Raw genomic sequence first — 16691 nt, 5'->3', positions numbered from 1 at the left:
TTCCAGTGGTTTTCTACAGACGCTTTTGGTCTATCAGTTAAAAGAAGGGATAAGAAAATTGTTCCTGACGTTAAATTCACTTTCAAAACTGAAAGAACTAGCTACAGGTGAATTGAAGGGAAATAGATGTTGAAGTCAGAGCCATTTGGGTAATTAGAAAATTCAAACAAGGAGGCTCGGTAATGTGCGTTTGCACATAAAGTTCCGACCCCGCTCATCCACATTTTTGGCATAAATGTCTACCAAATGAGGAACAGTTTTTTTCAAGAAATCTGTCTGAACAAAAAAAAATCGCCTGCAATGCAAATAACTGAAAGTAGTAAAAAAAATGTCACATAAGATTGATGAGATCAACCATTATTAAGAAAACAAGTGAAGACGAACACAATATCAAACAACAATAACAACATTAATTACATCCAAAATTTTGTTTTTTTTTTACAAAGAAAAACATAATAACAAAGTAAAAATAGCTTCAGATAAAACTGAAACTTAACCAAAATAACTTGTACTCACTAGAAAAGATATGTGACCGCTCCATAATAAGGCTCGGTACCAATTAGACAAAAAAGAAAAAAAAACAGCAATAAAAATTTGGATTATATTTTTAAAAACAATTAATTTCTGAGTAATGAAAACAATTAGATAGCAATTGAAAACATCCAAGATGTTTATGATCACATATGTTTTTATAGGAGGACAGAAAGACCTGTTATCAACCAATTTTTTATGCGGTTACAAAAGGAACAACTAATGGAGACAACAAACAAAAATTCAATTAAACTTTGCGAGAAAATGCTGTCGAAGCCGTAAAGTCAGATTTTTGCCACAAGATTAATTCAATTGAGCCTTTCTCAAACGCCAATAACGTGGTATGCAACCTTTTATTAACTCATTAATGAGAATCTGAAACAAGTAAACAAAAAAAGAGAAACAACAAAATTAAGTAAAACTTTTGTGCTTTTCGAAAACAATTATTTTTAAAGTCATGAAAGCCATCAGTTACAAAAAGAAAGAATTAAATAGGTCTTTTTGTTCGTCCAAAAAAAGCGCTTGAGACCTGCATTTCTTAAGCATTAGTCTTACATCTACAAAAAAACGTCAAATATAGACAAACATCAAAATTAAGTTTACTTTTTTCCGAAAACCCGTGTCGAAGCGAGTAAATTCATAACAATTTATTCAGAAACATTAAATTTTGTACACTTGCACATTCCCCCAAATAAAATAATGTTATATGTGACAAGTAATTAACGAGACTAAGTGACAAATTGACAAAAGAGAGCCAAAATGCGAAGTTAAAAAGTCTTTTTTTTCATTCTTTGAAAACAATTGTTTCCAAAGTCATGAAAACCATCAGCTATCCACACAAATCAGAATATCAGCTCAATTTTTCGACCATAGAAAGTCAAGCAGACTGGTCATTATCCCGGAATTTTCATACGACTAAAAAGGCAAAGTGAAATCTACAGTTAAAGACAAATGTGAAAAATTCAATTAATTTCTTCGAGAAAGGGGTGTTGAAGCCATTAAAACCATAATCTATGGCTTTTCTATGTTCAATTGTGTGCTTTTTTGAACGCCAATATTGTAATATGAGAACTGTAATTATTTGATATTGTGACAAAACGAAATAAAAACGTGAAAAAGGGACAATGCCTTAAAATCGAAAACAAACTGTGAAATCTCGTAGTCTCAGCGCCAGAAAACCATAACTCAACGCGTAAGACCGCGAAACATGAAAAGTTTCAGTTCAGTAGAACCAAGAGGCTAAAACAGCATTCTTTCTTGCAGACAGCAAGCTACAAAATGTCCAAATTAGAAGAAAGAGTGGGATTGTTCTATACGCCATTGTTTATTTGAAAATCAAACATCTTTATAAGTCAAAACGACCATAATCTTTCCATTGAAAACACAAATACATTAATTGAGAGCCAACTAGGAAGTCAACTGTAGCTATCAAAGGTAAGCTTTGATTTGAATTGTTCTGTTCTTTAATTAACATAAAAAAGATCGAATTTAAAAAACCGACCCATTACAATCTGAATTATATTTGGACTGTAACAGTCCAAGATTGGACCAAAACCTGCCCTGTTATTGCTGTTTTTTCATTGCGAACACTCAATTGGTTCGAATGTGTTAGATCTAGATAATTTATTAGTTAAAAGATCTGAAATAAATGCCGTTTTTTGATAATAATAGAGTAAAAAGTTTTAGAGCAAAACGGCAAAATTTTAATTCCAGACTACTCTAAAAAGAAGTGAAAGTAGGACTGGTTTCAATTTGTAGTTTAAAATGATTGTGTTAGTTGTTTTGGGTGTGAACCTCCGGCAAATTTTGTCTAAGTGGACTAAAGAAGCTTATTTCGTGAAATTTTTGATCAAAAAGGCTGAATTTTGAAATTTTTACCCAAAATATTAGCTACGAAAATCAAATCAAATTAGTCAACAAGACTTTTTGTCTGTAAAAACAAATTCAAAAGTGTTATTGTTAACAATTTTTACATGATTTAACAAAATTGACAAAATTTTAGACAAAAGTTCCGGAAAAGTTGAGTAAAAATAACGCAAACGGTCTAATATTCACAAAAATTGAAACCACGATAATCAAAAGACTCGGATAAAACCAATCGGCAAGCCTCTGCTATACTGAAAAGTAAACCCAACAACATTGTCATTATAAAAATTAACAAATGTTAGCAAAATTGATGAAAATTTTGTCAAAAATCCGGAAAATGTGAGTAAAAACAACGGATTTCCGTCTACTATTCACAAAACTTCAAGTCTCGATAACTCTCTGTAGAAAACGAAATTCAAAAAAACCTTTTCAGTTCCATATTCTACGCTGGACGGGCTTTTTAATGATACCACTCACAACTCTCTACGATGAATATATCGATCGGTTAAAATTGACTGAACAAAAAAAACCCAGTTGAGTATATAGTTCCTCCCCCCTCAAGAGGGGTCGGAACAATTATTCCCAGTTCAACTCGTCACTCTGTATCAATTTTAGATGACACTAAATAGTAGTTTTATTTATTATGCACCATAGACCTCCAATTGTTTCGCTTTACAATCTTCATGCCTTGTATATCTCAGATTCGAAGCAACATGTCAGAAAGTCGCAAAACTAACAAACGTATCAAAAGAAGCTTCGACGTTTAATTTGATATGTATATAAGATAGTATTGTGAATGTCACCTGATATTATAATCTTCTGAAAGCTGTTTATCTTTTGTGACTGCTCTAAATTTCTTCTTCAATAGTTATTCAAGCTTGACTTCTTCGCATTTCAGATCCATCGACTTAAATCATTTAAGGTAAAACAACTTATTTTGAAGGTACAAAAATTATCGAAACGCAACATATAGGCTACCCGCGGTTCTGAAATGGCCGATATTATACTTAGGAAAAAATTGGCTTAGTTGAAATTGCAACAGCGTAAATTTGGTGTGCAGTCTTCTGTTTCCACAGGAAGGATGTGGATATATTTGATTTTAAACATATAAATCGTTATTATATATTGTTTGAAACCAAAAACCCGCCGCTATGTTTGGTTTTAAAACACAACAAGGTTTTTCGTTAATGTGCGTTCGCACATGATGTTCCGACCCGCGATCATCTACATTTTCGACTTAACTGTCTTTTAACTTAAATTTTTGACATTGAGATAAGAAAAATAAATGTTTGAGTTTAAAAAAATTGTTACACAACCAAACTAATAATTGAATTAAATATTGCCATGCTTCATTACAACGAGATCTGCCATTAAAAAGACTACAAGAAAAAACAACAACAACAAAAAGGAAAAACAAATTGCACGGCAAAAACTCAATATCTAAAATTTAAAGCACCTAGTATCAACGTCAAATTACAATCAGACAAAACCCTAACTACACAGATTTAATTTTTCCGAACTACGCTGCAAATAGTATTTTTCCTTAATAAGACTAGGTAACAAGTCGACAAACAGAATAAATAATGAGGCGATACTCAAAAAATAATGAACATTTTTTTAAACCAAATAATTTCAAAAGTCTTAAAAAACAATAGCTTTTAACGAAATAACTCGTGATAAATTTACTAAAAAGTTTTAATGAAAGCAATAGGACCTGACTTTGGTTAGACTAGGCCATCGGAATGGACTAAAGAAGCAGAAACACTAAAAAAATTACGATCAGCAATTTACAAACAATCCGAAAACACAAACTATTGGTGCCATTGAAATCATTAGCTATTGTCTGATAATTATGCACTTTTATTCCAATTTCTAAAGGAACACAAATACACCACTCACATAATTTTTTATCAAAACGCAGTTTGTCCAACAAACAAAACATCCTTTATTTCAAAATATCGGTAAACATGTTAATTTTAAAAGACAGGGAATTGTATGGGACCTCTCAATGATGAGAAAAAGTCACAAGTTGACAAAAAGAACCAAAAAAAAACTGAAAAAATGACAAATCCTTTAAAATCTTAAGTACTTAGAATATCATAAACTTCAAAACTATTCGCTATAAACTAACTGCTTTGGGTAACATAATTTATTCGATCTTTAATTACAAGCTGATGAGAATGGTCAACACTTTACGGCTACCTAAAGAATAAAAAACGCAGGCAAGAGAGCAAATTCAAAAAAAAAATTGAGCGAGAAAATTGTCGAAGCTATTAAGAAATGAAATTTCAGTAAAAATTTTTCTACTTTCAAATAATTTTTTAACAGCAACGGGATACTTCTTTTTAACAATTTGACTCCAATAAATCAACAAACATGAAAAAAACATTAAAACCACGAAACTTTTGAGAATACCCGTAGTATCAACGCAATTAAAATCAATAGCTTTCAACGGAAGCTAATAAAGACGCTATGTTAAGTCATGAGGAGACAAAAAGGATATTTGTCATTCATAAGTCATCAGAAGGACATTACCATAAAAAATTGACTATGAAAACCAACAAAAACAGGCAAAATCCAAAAATTATGTAGAAAAGTGCGAGAAGAAAGTGTCGAAGCCGTTCAAAGCATAAACTTTTCTCTGAAACTTTTATGTATGATCCCTCTAACGTCCTCTCTAATCCAATTCAACAATCAGAAATAGGATAATGTGTTGAAATTTCAAAAGGAACCAAATTTATGAGAAAAAATATCTTAAAACTAAAAAAAAATTAAAATTCGTGCATCGAAGTCATAACACCAATAGTTAGCAGATAAAACCGCTAAATAGATTAGTTTTAGCTGACTTAGAAAATAAGGGGGTTTGGTCATTCCTGAGACTGACTTACAGTTCACGAAAATAAGTTTAGGACTGGTTAATATTAAAAAAATTTCCCGAAAAATCATTAAAGTGAAAGTCCTAACAGACATTAAATTCAATAGCTTTAAACCAAAAAAAAAATAAATACGCTCAGTTATGCCTCAATTGGAGGACAAAGATATTTTTCGTGCATAGGTATTCAATAAGGCATCACAATAAGTCTTATGGCTATGGAAGCAACAACAAATACAGACAAAAACCAAAATTTCAATAGAAAAGTGCGAGACGAAAGTGTCAAAGCCATTTAAACCATAAGCTTTCCTCTGAAAACTTTAACCATGATCCATTGAACAATTTCTCTAAGCCACTGGGAGATATCAGTATCAAGATAATGTAATATAATTTCTAGAGGGACTAATAATAAGAAAATATCGAAACTTTTTTAAATTTTGAAATCTTGTGGCATTGAAGTCATATAACGAATAGTTAGAAAATAGAGCCACTAACCAGATTAATTTCGGATGCAGTAGAACGTAATGGGGTCTTTTCATTACTGAGACTGACTTACAGTTCACGAAAAGAAGTTTATGATCGGTTAATGTTAAAAAAAATCTCGAAAAATCACTTTTAAAGTCTTGACAGCCGTTAGCTGTCCACTTAAATCTCTAGATAGGTTCAATTATTGTTCCTTACGAAACTTATTGCAGTTATAGTCAAAGAGTCTATGCAATAGGACTCCAAAAATTTAATAAAACCTCAAAAAGGAAATCAGAAATTCATTTAAAATTACGAAAACTAAGAGTCGAAGCCAGAAAAATACACGAGCGATTCCCTGAAAACGAATTTTTTGTTCATTGGGCTTCATTAGACTGTAAATCAGGTTTGTAATTGACGGAGCATCGATATGAGAAGTGACTAGTTTCTAGGTGACTTAAGAAAACAAAAAACAAATAAAAAATTTCTAAAAAAAAGCTCTAAAAAATAATTTGAATTTTTTTGATAGTTAACTTCCCTATGAGACCATAATTAGACTTTTAATTGCTTTTTGTCTATTAGGGTCTCGTAATTGATTGATTTTGTGGCTTGAAATCAAATTTTGAATTAATATTTTTATTTAAAAAGATCTTATTTTGAAGAAAAGTTAAACTAAATGTGACCAAAATCATGCTAATTATCCCGTTTTCGCACAAAACTTCAATCCTCGATAACTCCTCGAAAAAATCGAATTTCAAAAAAATCTTTTTAATTTTGAATTCTACGTGGACGAGCTTTTTAATGATACCACTCACATTTTTCTACGATGAATATATCGATCAGCCAAAATTGACTGAACAAAAAAAACCCATTTGAGTGTATAGTTCCTCCCCCCCCCCCACAAGTGGGGTCGGAACAAAAAATGAAGGAACTTATATAATAATTTTCCAGGAGTCATATCGAAACTCCAGATTGTGAGTAATAATCAGATTCTACGTCAGACTCTACAAACCGAACAATGTTCTTATCAACGCTTAGCTTTTAAGGTAAAAAATGAACAAAAACTTAATTTAGACACAAACAAAACTTTAAGCAAACAAGCATTAAATAAACATGCTCAAATTCCATTTATAGGGAAGGTCATCCAATGAGAGGGAACACTCTATCTTAATTATAATATATATTTGTCTCAAAAAATGAGTGGGGAGCAAATCCAAGATGAACGCAAGCCATTAGATTTTCAAAGAAGAAGGCAAAAATTTTCGAAACATGAACAAGAAAAAGACGAGACAGATTTTTTGAAAATACAAATGTTGATTTAATTTTGAGACTAGACGTTTGTGTTCCGGTGATATATTTGATGGCGTGACGGAACCATGATGCGACAATTGCTAAACCAAGATCCTCCTTAAACTAAATTTATTTCATCTAAAAGAACTAGATGAATAAGATTTGAATCCCTTGAAAATATTTTGTCAATGGAAGAAACTGGTAGCAAAATACTCTCAGCAAGTTTAACATTATACAACTAATTTTTTGGTTCAGCACTTTATTAATTGACTGAAAGTTTGACTTGAAGCTCGAGAAACCGACCATTTCATTTCCTAATGATATTGTCGGTTTCTCGAGCTTCAAGTCAAACTTTCAGTCAATTATTATAGTGCTGAACCATAAAACCCAAAGAAAGATTTACGTGAAGCAAACTGATCCAACAAAATTGGTTACAAATGGTTTAAAATATCTACGCTTTTGCATCTTCAAATCAATATACCAAAGTTTTCTTGAAGCTCTACAACTTCAGTTTTCTTCTGTGACTAGGAGGGACTTGATATCTTGATAATGTATGTTTCAACTGATTGCAGACCTAATTGCAAGTGCTTTTCCTTTGTCAAAATACCGAGCTAATATTGTGCTCTGTTGATAAATTGGTTTTAAAATTTTCAGAAGCGATTTCACATTAATATTATTGCATCTAATTTGATAAAATGAAATTTTTTGCTCCTGACAAAATTGTTCTAATTTAATCAACAACTAAGTTTATCAGAACAGAGAATGCAATATAAATTTTTTAGTTTGTTTTCGGATCAGTAGCTCCATTTAAAAATTATTATTATTGTTATGTTAGGCAAACTTGATTTTTTACCTCATACAAACTTTGCGGAAAAAAATAAAAATAATTTGGAACTAACTACAATCATAGAAAAGTTTGTTGAGAGTTTTTTTTATTAATGGTGTAGAGACATTCGTCAGTTTTTATTGAAAATCTTGTCACTCAAGTAATGTATATTTTGGTGATTTTGCAAAAACTCTTATCGTTTGGTGGCCATGGCTTACAGCACTGACTAAGAAACTCAAAATAGGTACAGGATGTCAAACATCGATCTGGTTATTTTCTAAGGGCAAGCCAAGTTATTCTCACAGGCTTAAGAAGTAAAGGGGGTTAAAGTTAGAATGAAACAAGAATTCAAGTCAGACTGAAAAACAATTGAAGATCATATTTATTCGAAGTCTTTATACAAAATTTGAATAGTGATTGTTTTGAGATTGTGTAGTTTCATCAACAAAATTGCAAAAAAAAACATTTTGCAAAAAGAACAACTCAATATGTAACGAGATATAAAAAAAATAAACATCCCCAATGTTTATGAAAAACAGTAAATTAATCCACTGTAAGAGTTATTTTTAAGTCTAGCCAAATATAAATATTCCCATATTTACTGCGAATTATCAGTTTTCCAGAGTAATTTTTTTGATATAATTATGTTTTTCATCTTCACTTACGAGCATTTTAATGACTTTGATCCTAAATGTTCCCTAACATTCGCTATTTCTTTTTTTTGCAATCTGCAGATAACAATCTTTGGTATCTGTTACAGCTCGCTTTTAAAGATATAAGGTCATCTTCAATAAATTCCGTTGAGTTCTGTAGAAATCAAAGTATGTACGTTCATATACTCGATTTTGAAGCTTGATTTTTTTTGCATTTTATCTATTTGAATAAAATTGAAAAAGCATTCGGGAAAAATATCAGCATTTTTTCTTTTTTTTTCCACCAAAAAAATTGATTAGTTAAATTGTGCTCTTCAGTTAGGAAACATTTTTTAACTATACGTAATTTTACTTAAATCACCGCTCATCGCTCATAAATGAAGTTTCAGTTGCCCTAAACTTCTTCGTTCCGTATACTCTCACTTATATTATAGAGTTGGGTTAGCAAATGAAAAAAGTAGACAAAACCGTAAAAAAGTTGCACAAATGAAAAAAGTTGCAAAACCGTAAAAAACCGTAAATTTATGCTGAGTGTTGAGAATGTTTTTATCATGAATGCGTTCATAAAAAAGGCCAATTTTATTTTTTTTATTGAAATAAAACGAAGTTTTCCGGGTTGTTTTTAATATATTTCTAATGGGATCGATAAAATCTTCCTCTTGATATTCTACTCAATACTTGATTCTGCTCAAGTCAAACTCATTTAGAACATCAGAGAGTAATATTTGTATTTTTCTCGGTTTTGACTGTCGGATATAAGTAATAGGTCTTCCTTCTTAAATGATTTACTCTCTGAACCTTCCAATGTTCTTCATGGATCCCTCTCATCAGATCAAGCATCTTAAGAAGGATAGGGGCGGTAAATATTTTTTTAGCAGATAAAATTTCTTTTTAAGAGTTCACTGGTTGCAGTCAGATGAAGAAATCCAAAAAAGCAGGGTGCTCTTGGCAGACTATTTTGCACCACAGAAAATTGAGTACAGGGTCATGCAGATCAAAATCCTAGGATAGACAAAACTTTTATAGGAGCGTCATTTAGTGGGCCGCAGTTGACGATCAAAGTGATCGAATTGAAGATAGCCATTAAAGCTGGTTTGATCTCATTTACGGTCAGCTTGTTAATTCATAAGTGCTACAAACTTGTCCCGCGTTTTCACCGCTATTCATTTAACCCCCTATCATTTAGCCCCGATTTATTCACCCCTGTATCATTTAAACCCTCTATCTCTTAACCCCGATTTTAATCTTTCTATAAAATAAAGATTATTAAATTAGCAATATAATCATTTGGTCGTGCCCCGCGGGTAATTCGCATTTCGCATTTCAGGTAATCTTGGGTCCCGAAAACCACAATAGTTGAATGTCTATTTTGTTGGTAAACATTGTTGTTCACATTGCTTCAGGAGTGTGAGGTATATATAAACTGATTCACTGAGAAAACAATCGATATTTAGTACATACTATTAATTTTGATTCACGTACGCAATTCTCATTTATCACATGTTAATTGATAGCATCATGTTTAAGCGTTACACTGATTATCGGAGATTAATGATGACATCAAATGTTGCAGTTTTGGCCTGTCTGTTGGCGGTTCTGGGTCTTCAAATGTGAGTGTCCCTGTTCTTTTGAATCTTTCTACATGTACCCGCCTTCTACCTGTTCCCACTATCGCTTACCATAGTAATGAACGGATTCAAAAATGTCAAAACTTGCAAGATCCTTCCAAGAATCTCGTACATTACGTATGCTGCAGCATTGCAATACAGTTCACGTGAACCATTTGAAGGGGTCTAACGGTTCTATTCTGCTTTTCACCCCCGATTCATTTAACCTTCCATCGTATTCTAAAGACATATTTGCACCTGCTGACCATATAGTTGAATATTTGTTCTAATTATAGAAAATAACGTTTTTATTGTTATTTTTGGTCAAAACCTTAATTTTTTGACAGGCATAATCGTTTTTTACATTTTCAAAAATTGCGTTTGAAAAAAAACGCCCGGAAACGCTTGCGTTCAAAAACGCTCGATAAATTTTAAAAGAGTGTTATAAATAAAACGCCTTATAAATAAAAAAAAGATCTCCCCAAAAGTTGACGGTTATCACGCTATCTTCTCAAATAGAGCCCTCATCGTTCAAACTCCCTACCCCCCCCCCCTCCCCTCCCCCATAAAACATAATTAAGGCCCAAATTAATAGATACGGATAGTTTGGGAAATCGGTTTGGGGTGCAAAATTTTGTGTTTGAATGAGAATAAGTAATCGTCACTACATCATGTGATTGTTCAATTATTTTTTTTGCTGTTTTAGATGTACAGCAGCCACAATTGAGAAAGAGAATTTTGTGAGAAAGTGTGGAAATGAAATGGACCCAATTCCTATTGATATCGGAAACTGCGGTTAGTTTTGACTGAGTAAAAGTCCAGGTTAAATTGTTCCAAGGCGGTCGATCAGGTACAAATTATGATTGAAAAGTGACGACTAATCTGAGGTTCAGTAAAATTTTGTTAAATCATTTTCGGGCGCCAACATATAATAAAAGCAAGCAGCTTGAAAACAAAGTGTGGGTGAAATCGAACGCATTCCAAGGCAGTCCAAGTCGGAACCAGAGGCAAAATTGAACTGCCTTATCACCGTCAACACTACAAATTTCAACAGCTTAATTCAAATGAACAGGAATCTTTTCAGAGATGGGTTTACGACTGACCGTAGTTCGGCCAGATATCGGTTTTCCTGTGAAGACAACCACAAACGGATCTTAGCGAATATATAAAGTCATATGGGACATTTAGAAACTAAACTAAGTCATATATGGTTTTATGGAACCTTAGAAAACATAAAATTAAAGTTTTCTTTAATTAAAACTACAATAAATTCTTAATTGATCTCGCAGAGAAGCAGTTATTGTAAACTTGTGTATCTTTTTTATGCAAAATTTTCTCTTGACAGTTTTGACTATTCGAGTGACTTTTACGTCCTTGACTCTTTGCAATTCTCTCTCAATCACAATTTCCAGCAGCTGAACTCAATTGGTGGCAATTCAATACTAAAATTCAACTGAAAAGTGCGCAGAAACTGGTGCCATTTTTCACTTTAAGTCTTAATAGTGGTATATGTTAACCTCTAATATGGTTATTTGAAGCCCACTATAGAACTTCTTTGTCCCATTTAGGCTCCTCTCCCACCCTCACTCCCTCCCTCCCTCCCTCCCACTGAAGCACGCTGCAATTGAGTAGAGCTCCCACTAGTCGCTCGAGAGCAATTCTTCCGACGTTTAGTCGGTTATATTTTCACATCTTAATAGTCAAACTTTCGCATATATCGAAATTTTTCAGGTGCCCCGATCTCTTTATCTGTTGTATATATGGACTGAAACAGTTAGTTTCCGGGGAAAAATGAATACTGTCGTCTGTATCAGATCGAAGCCAAGCTTATCAATACATTAGCTTTGCTCAATTTTTCTTCTCTGATTTAAAATTCATTGTTGTACCGGTATCCCCATCTTATGGAAAATTAAATGCAATGACAAACTTCTGCATTAACTATCACTGTACAACAGTTTTCGCTAACTTCAATTTTTGAGGAAGATTGGTTGTTGCGACTGGTAACCACCGTTCTATTGGTGATGCATTTGCAGCATCATCGCTAGAGAATAATGAGCATGTATATATAATCATACCAATATCGTATATGGCTCTTCCAAAACATGACAAGGTCATGCAAGGCTTTTAAGTGTCTTATATGAACCATAGATCATCTTCGTATGTTTACTAAAAAAATGTTTATCCGGATTCAATTCCGCAAAATTTGGATTACAAAAATATGCAATGTTCGATTTATTTCGTTCACAGCACCAACCATTTCCAAGAAGAACTGCGATCTGAAGATTTTAATATAAACAAGAAGTATATTTTCTATTTTGGATTGAAGAAAAGCATTTGTCATATTCATGCGTAAATGTGGATTCTGATATATGTGATTTTCTTTCAAAAAATACACAATAAATATCGTAAATTGATTTCAATTCTTTGTTGTTTGTAGATCAAAAACTTTCCACTCAATTGAATCTCGCTAACTGTCAAGAATCTTCGTTTTTTGGGAATGCGCGTTTGAGTTATGAGGTATTTGCATGAAATGCTGAAATATTTAAATACATCAACTTAATTTGAACTGTTTTGCAGTGTTAAAGTTAAATATATTGGGTAGCTCTTCAAATGAAAACACTTAGAAAAAGCATTCTTCAAAATTTTCAATTTTATTGTACTCAATAACTTCTTACATTGTATTCATCCCCCCTCCACTTCACATTACTCACACTACACACTGAATTTTTATATGATTAGTCCTATGAACAAAAATTATTTAACCCACTATGGTACTAATACTTATTCTGACTTTGATTGCAGTTCGTTACAAGAAGAAAAATTCGAAAACCTGTCTATAAAATAGTAACTCAGAGATAATTTCTTCCCATATTATTTGAAAGCTTTTTATTGTGCTCGTTAGGACGACAAAAATAGATAATAGAATTAAAATCCCAGAGAACAAACAGAATGTTTAATATATGTTAAACATCCATAACAAAGCATTTCATTTGATTCTGGAATTTTCATCATTAAGATCTGATAAAAAAAAATATAAAATAAAGATTTCATGCTGCTGAGATTTTTTTCTTGTAATTTCTGATAAGATATTTCTTCATTATCAGTTTAACTGAACAAGCACCGTAACATGTATTGATACGCTTTGTAAAAACAAAATGCAAAATTTTCTACAGAACAACAGACAAACTGATTGCGGCAGTTTTCCAAGACATTCGGACACTTCTTGAGTATCAACAGCTTTTTATGACTTAGTCTTGTGGAGAAAAATTTAAGGAAAAAACAAACGGAATAAACCCTTGAAGAATGAGTTGAGAAATTTTGAAGTCGTGTATTTTTAATTGAAAATAATTTTTAAGCTGTCGAAGACCATTTTTGTTTATTCTTTTTGGTTTGACAAATGATGGTGTTACAAATTTAAGATGTAAGGCGGTAATATAGGCTGGCTATTTTGTCATGTGAAAGTATTTAATAGGAGATGTTCATCTTTTTAGGGCTGAGAAGATGAAAATGTTTCAAGATCAGATAAAATGAATTTTATATTGTAGCATCTGATATTCTGAAGTTTTATTGTTGAAGATCGACTAATGTCTTATCAGATCTGTAAGGTACCCTGAAAGGCATCTGCGTAGGAAACATGCAAGAAATATGTATGAAATGTGAATAATTAATTATCATCTTTATTAGTTAACGTTTTTACTCTAGATGATGCATCAGTAATACTATTAAGTTCACATGAAAACATCATTTGGCAAAATTGGCATAAAAATTTTAGGAGGTCTGTTCATGCCCACAGCTGTGTACGTGGAGCCCTGTGCTCTTGCACCCAGAGGACCCTGTGCTGTGAACAAAGGACAAAATGTCTCCATTTACATCAACTTCAATTCAAGTTAGTATTCAAATTGCACTCACTCAACACTTTTGTCTTTTTTTGGCAAACATAATACATTGAAGACTTGATTGCGATTATTTTTCAAATAAGCGGATCAGTACAGGAGATGAATTGATGTTGGGTGATTTTCTTTACTAATTTAATTAAGAAAGAAAACGATAATTTTTAAAACCAAGTTATGTATACTAGATTATTAAATTTTTTTGTTCCGACCTCTCTTGAGGGGGACTATATACTCAAATGGTTTTTTTGTTCAGTCAATTCTGACCGATCGATATATTCATCGTAGAGTGTTGTGAGTGGTATCATTAAAAAGCTCCTCTAGCGAAAAATATGGAAATAAAACGATTTTTTTCAAATTTCGTTTTCTAGAGCGAGTTATCGTGGTTTAAATTTTTGTGAACATTAGACAAATTGGCGATATTTTTATTCACATTTTCCGGAGTTTTAGTCAATTTTGCTTAAGTATGTAAAAATTGTTAACAAAAATACTGTTCATTTTATTTTTAAAGACAAAAAAGTATTGTTGATTTATTTGATTTAATTTTGGCCAAAAATTTGGCTAAATATTTCAAAATTCAGCCTTTTTGATCAAAATTGCCCGAAGTAAGCTTCTATAGTCTACTTTGATAAAATTTGCCGGAAGTACACACACCAAAAAAACATCAAACACAATCTTTGTAAACTACAAAGAGAGCTAGCCCTACTTCCACTTCCATTGAGAGCATCCTGGAATTTCAGTTTTGCCGTTTTTTGCTAACTCTATTATTATCAAAATCGCAGCATTTTATGTTTTAACTTTTAACTGACAAATTATCTAGATCAAAAACATCGAAGTAATTGATGGTTCTTAATGGACGAACAGCAACAAGCAAGCTGGTTGTAGTCCAATCTTGGATTGCTAAAATCCAAAAAAAGATCGGATTGTATTCAGTCGGTCAATTTTTGAACAAAATTCTAAATTTATATGTTGATTAAAAAAAGAGCAATTCAAATCAAAGCTCACTGTTGATAGGTCCAATTGGCTTTCTCAGCAGTTCCACAAAAATATTTCTAGTTTCTCTACTCGGAAGGTTGTTGTCCTTTTGATTTGGTCGTCTGGCTAAAAATATATTTTTTTCAAATATACAATGGCTTTTTGAACTTTGCCACTATTTTTCCTTCAACTTAGTCAACTTGAATTTTAGTGTCTGCAAAGAAAGAAAGCTTCTTCTTCTCTTTCCTTCTACTAAATTAAAATTTAATCTTTTCGCGGCTTTCCGCGTTCAGATATGGTTCTATGGTTTTTCATATTTTTAGATTTCACAATTTTTTTTATGCCTTTTACGAGTTTTTTTAATCGTTTTGTCACATTATCACTAATCGACAGTTCAAATATTACAATATTAGCGTTCATAATCAGGCACAATTGAGCATATAAAAGTTTTTTAAGGCATAGATTATTGTTTCAACGACTCTGACACCCCTTTTCCGAAGGGCTTCGTTGATTTTTCTCAAATTAGTCTCTAACTATCGTTTTTACTTTGTCTTTTCAGTTGTTTGAAATTTCCTGAATAATGAGAGGTTTTTTGGAGGAATAGATTAGCCTGCATTCTGTTTTCAGTAGATAGCTGATGGCAATATTGCCGTTCAATGAAGTCTCAATTGAACATGTTTTGTGTGGCAAATTATGCTTTACGGCTTCGGCACCGTTTTCTTGCAAGTTTTAGTTGAATATTACTTTGTTGTCTCTATTTGTTGTTCTTTTTTGTAATTACATAAAAAATTGAATAACGACAGCTCATAATGCCCCTCCTATAGAGGCTTATGTGATCATAAACATATTGGATGTTTTCAATTGCCATCTAATGGTTTTCAATACTTTGAAATTAATTCTTTTTGAAATTATAAGCCAATTTTTTTTAACTTTGCAGTTGTATTTGTTCGTTTTTTGTATAATGGTTACAGAGCCTTATTATGGAGTGGTCTCATATTTTTTCTAGTGAAAAACAAGTTATTTTGTTAAGTTTCATTTTTCTTTGACGCTATTTTGACCTTGTTAATAATATTTTTTTAAATTGACATAATGTTTTGGATGTAATTAACGTTTGTTGTTATTGTTGTTTGACATTTTGGTTTTCGTCTTGACTTGCTTTCTTTATAATGACAGATCTCATCAATATAACCTGGCATTTTTTACTCCACTGAGTTATTTGCGTTGGAGTTGATCTTTTTGTTCATACACATTTATTTTGACAAATACTTGAATATTTGGGGGGTTTTCTGTCTATTCCCCATTCGGTAGACATTTATGCCAAAAATGCGGATGAGTGGGGTCGGAACTTTATGTGCAAACGCACATTACCTAGCCTTCTTGTTTAAATATAAATTCTATAGGAATTATAAATGATTGATATAATAGGCATGACCAGTTGCATATGGTTACAAGAATTTACATTCAGTAATAATCATTTCTTTGTTATTATAATAATCATTCTGATTTTAATTTTTCTCAGTGCCGATTCCTTCATCAGCTTTCAGTTTTCCTCAGTGGCGGTTTTACTAGCTCTTGTCATAACAGAGCAATTGCAGGTCTGAATTGGCGCAAATAAACCTTAAGTTAACTTATTTGGATTGGTGTTAGGATAATAGATCGAAGGACAAAAGATAGAATGTGAAAACAAAACAATAGATCGAAAATCAGATTTGGGTATGG

General features: G+C 32.1%; 1 protein-coding gene across 1 annotated transcript in view; it reads left to right on the top strand.

The window, feature by feature from the left end:
* The first annotated feature begins 3184 nt into the window (after nucleotides 1–3184).
* The window catches only part of LOC142351543 (NPC intracellular cholesterol transporter 2-like), a 32946-nt gene continuing 19439 nt past the window's right edge, over nucleotides 3185–16691 (top strand). The window contains exons 1-4 of the mRNA XM_075403626.1: nucleotides 3185–3319; nucleotides 10028–10110; nucleotides 10814–10902; nucleotides 13880–13993. Of these exons, the coding sequence (XP_075259741.1) occupies nucleotides 10052–10110; nucleotides 10814–10902; nucleotides 13880–13993 (262 nt within the window). The 5' untranslated portion in view covers nucleotides 3185–3319; nucleotides 10028–10051. The remainder of the gene's footprint in view (nucleotides 3320–10027; nucleotides 10111–10813; nucleotides 10903–13879; nucleotides 13994–16691) is intronic.

Source organism: Convolutriloba macropyga, chromosome 13, assembly GCF_964194025.1.
Source record: "Convolutriloba macropyga chromosome 13, txConMacr16.3, whole genome shotgun sequence".
Taxonomy (NCBI): Eukaryota; Metazoa; Xenacoelomorpha; order Acoela; family Convolutidae; genus Convolutriloba; species Convolutriloba macropyga.
Note: the sequence above shows the minus strand (reverse complement) of the source record. Positions and strands in the feature narration are given on the sequence as shown.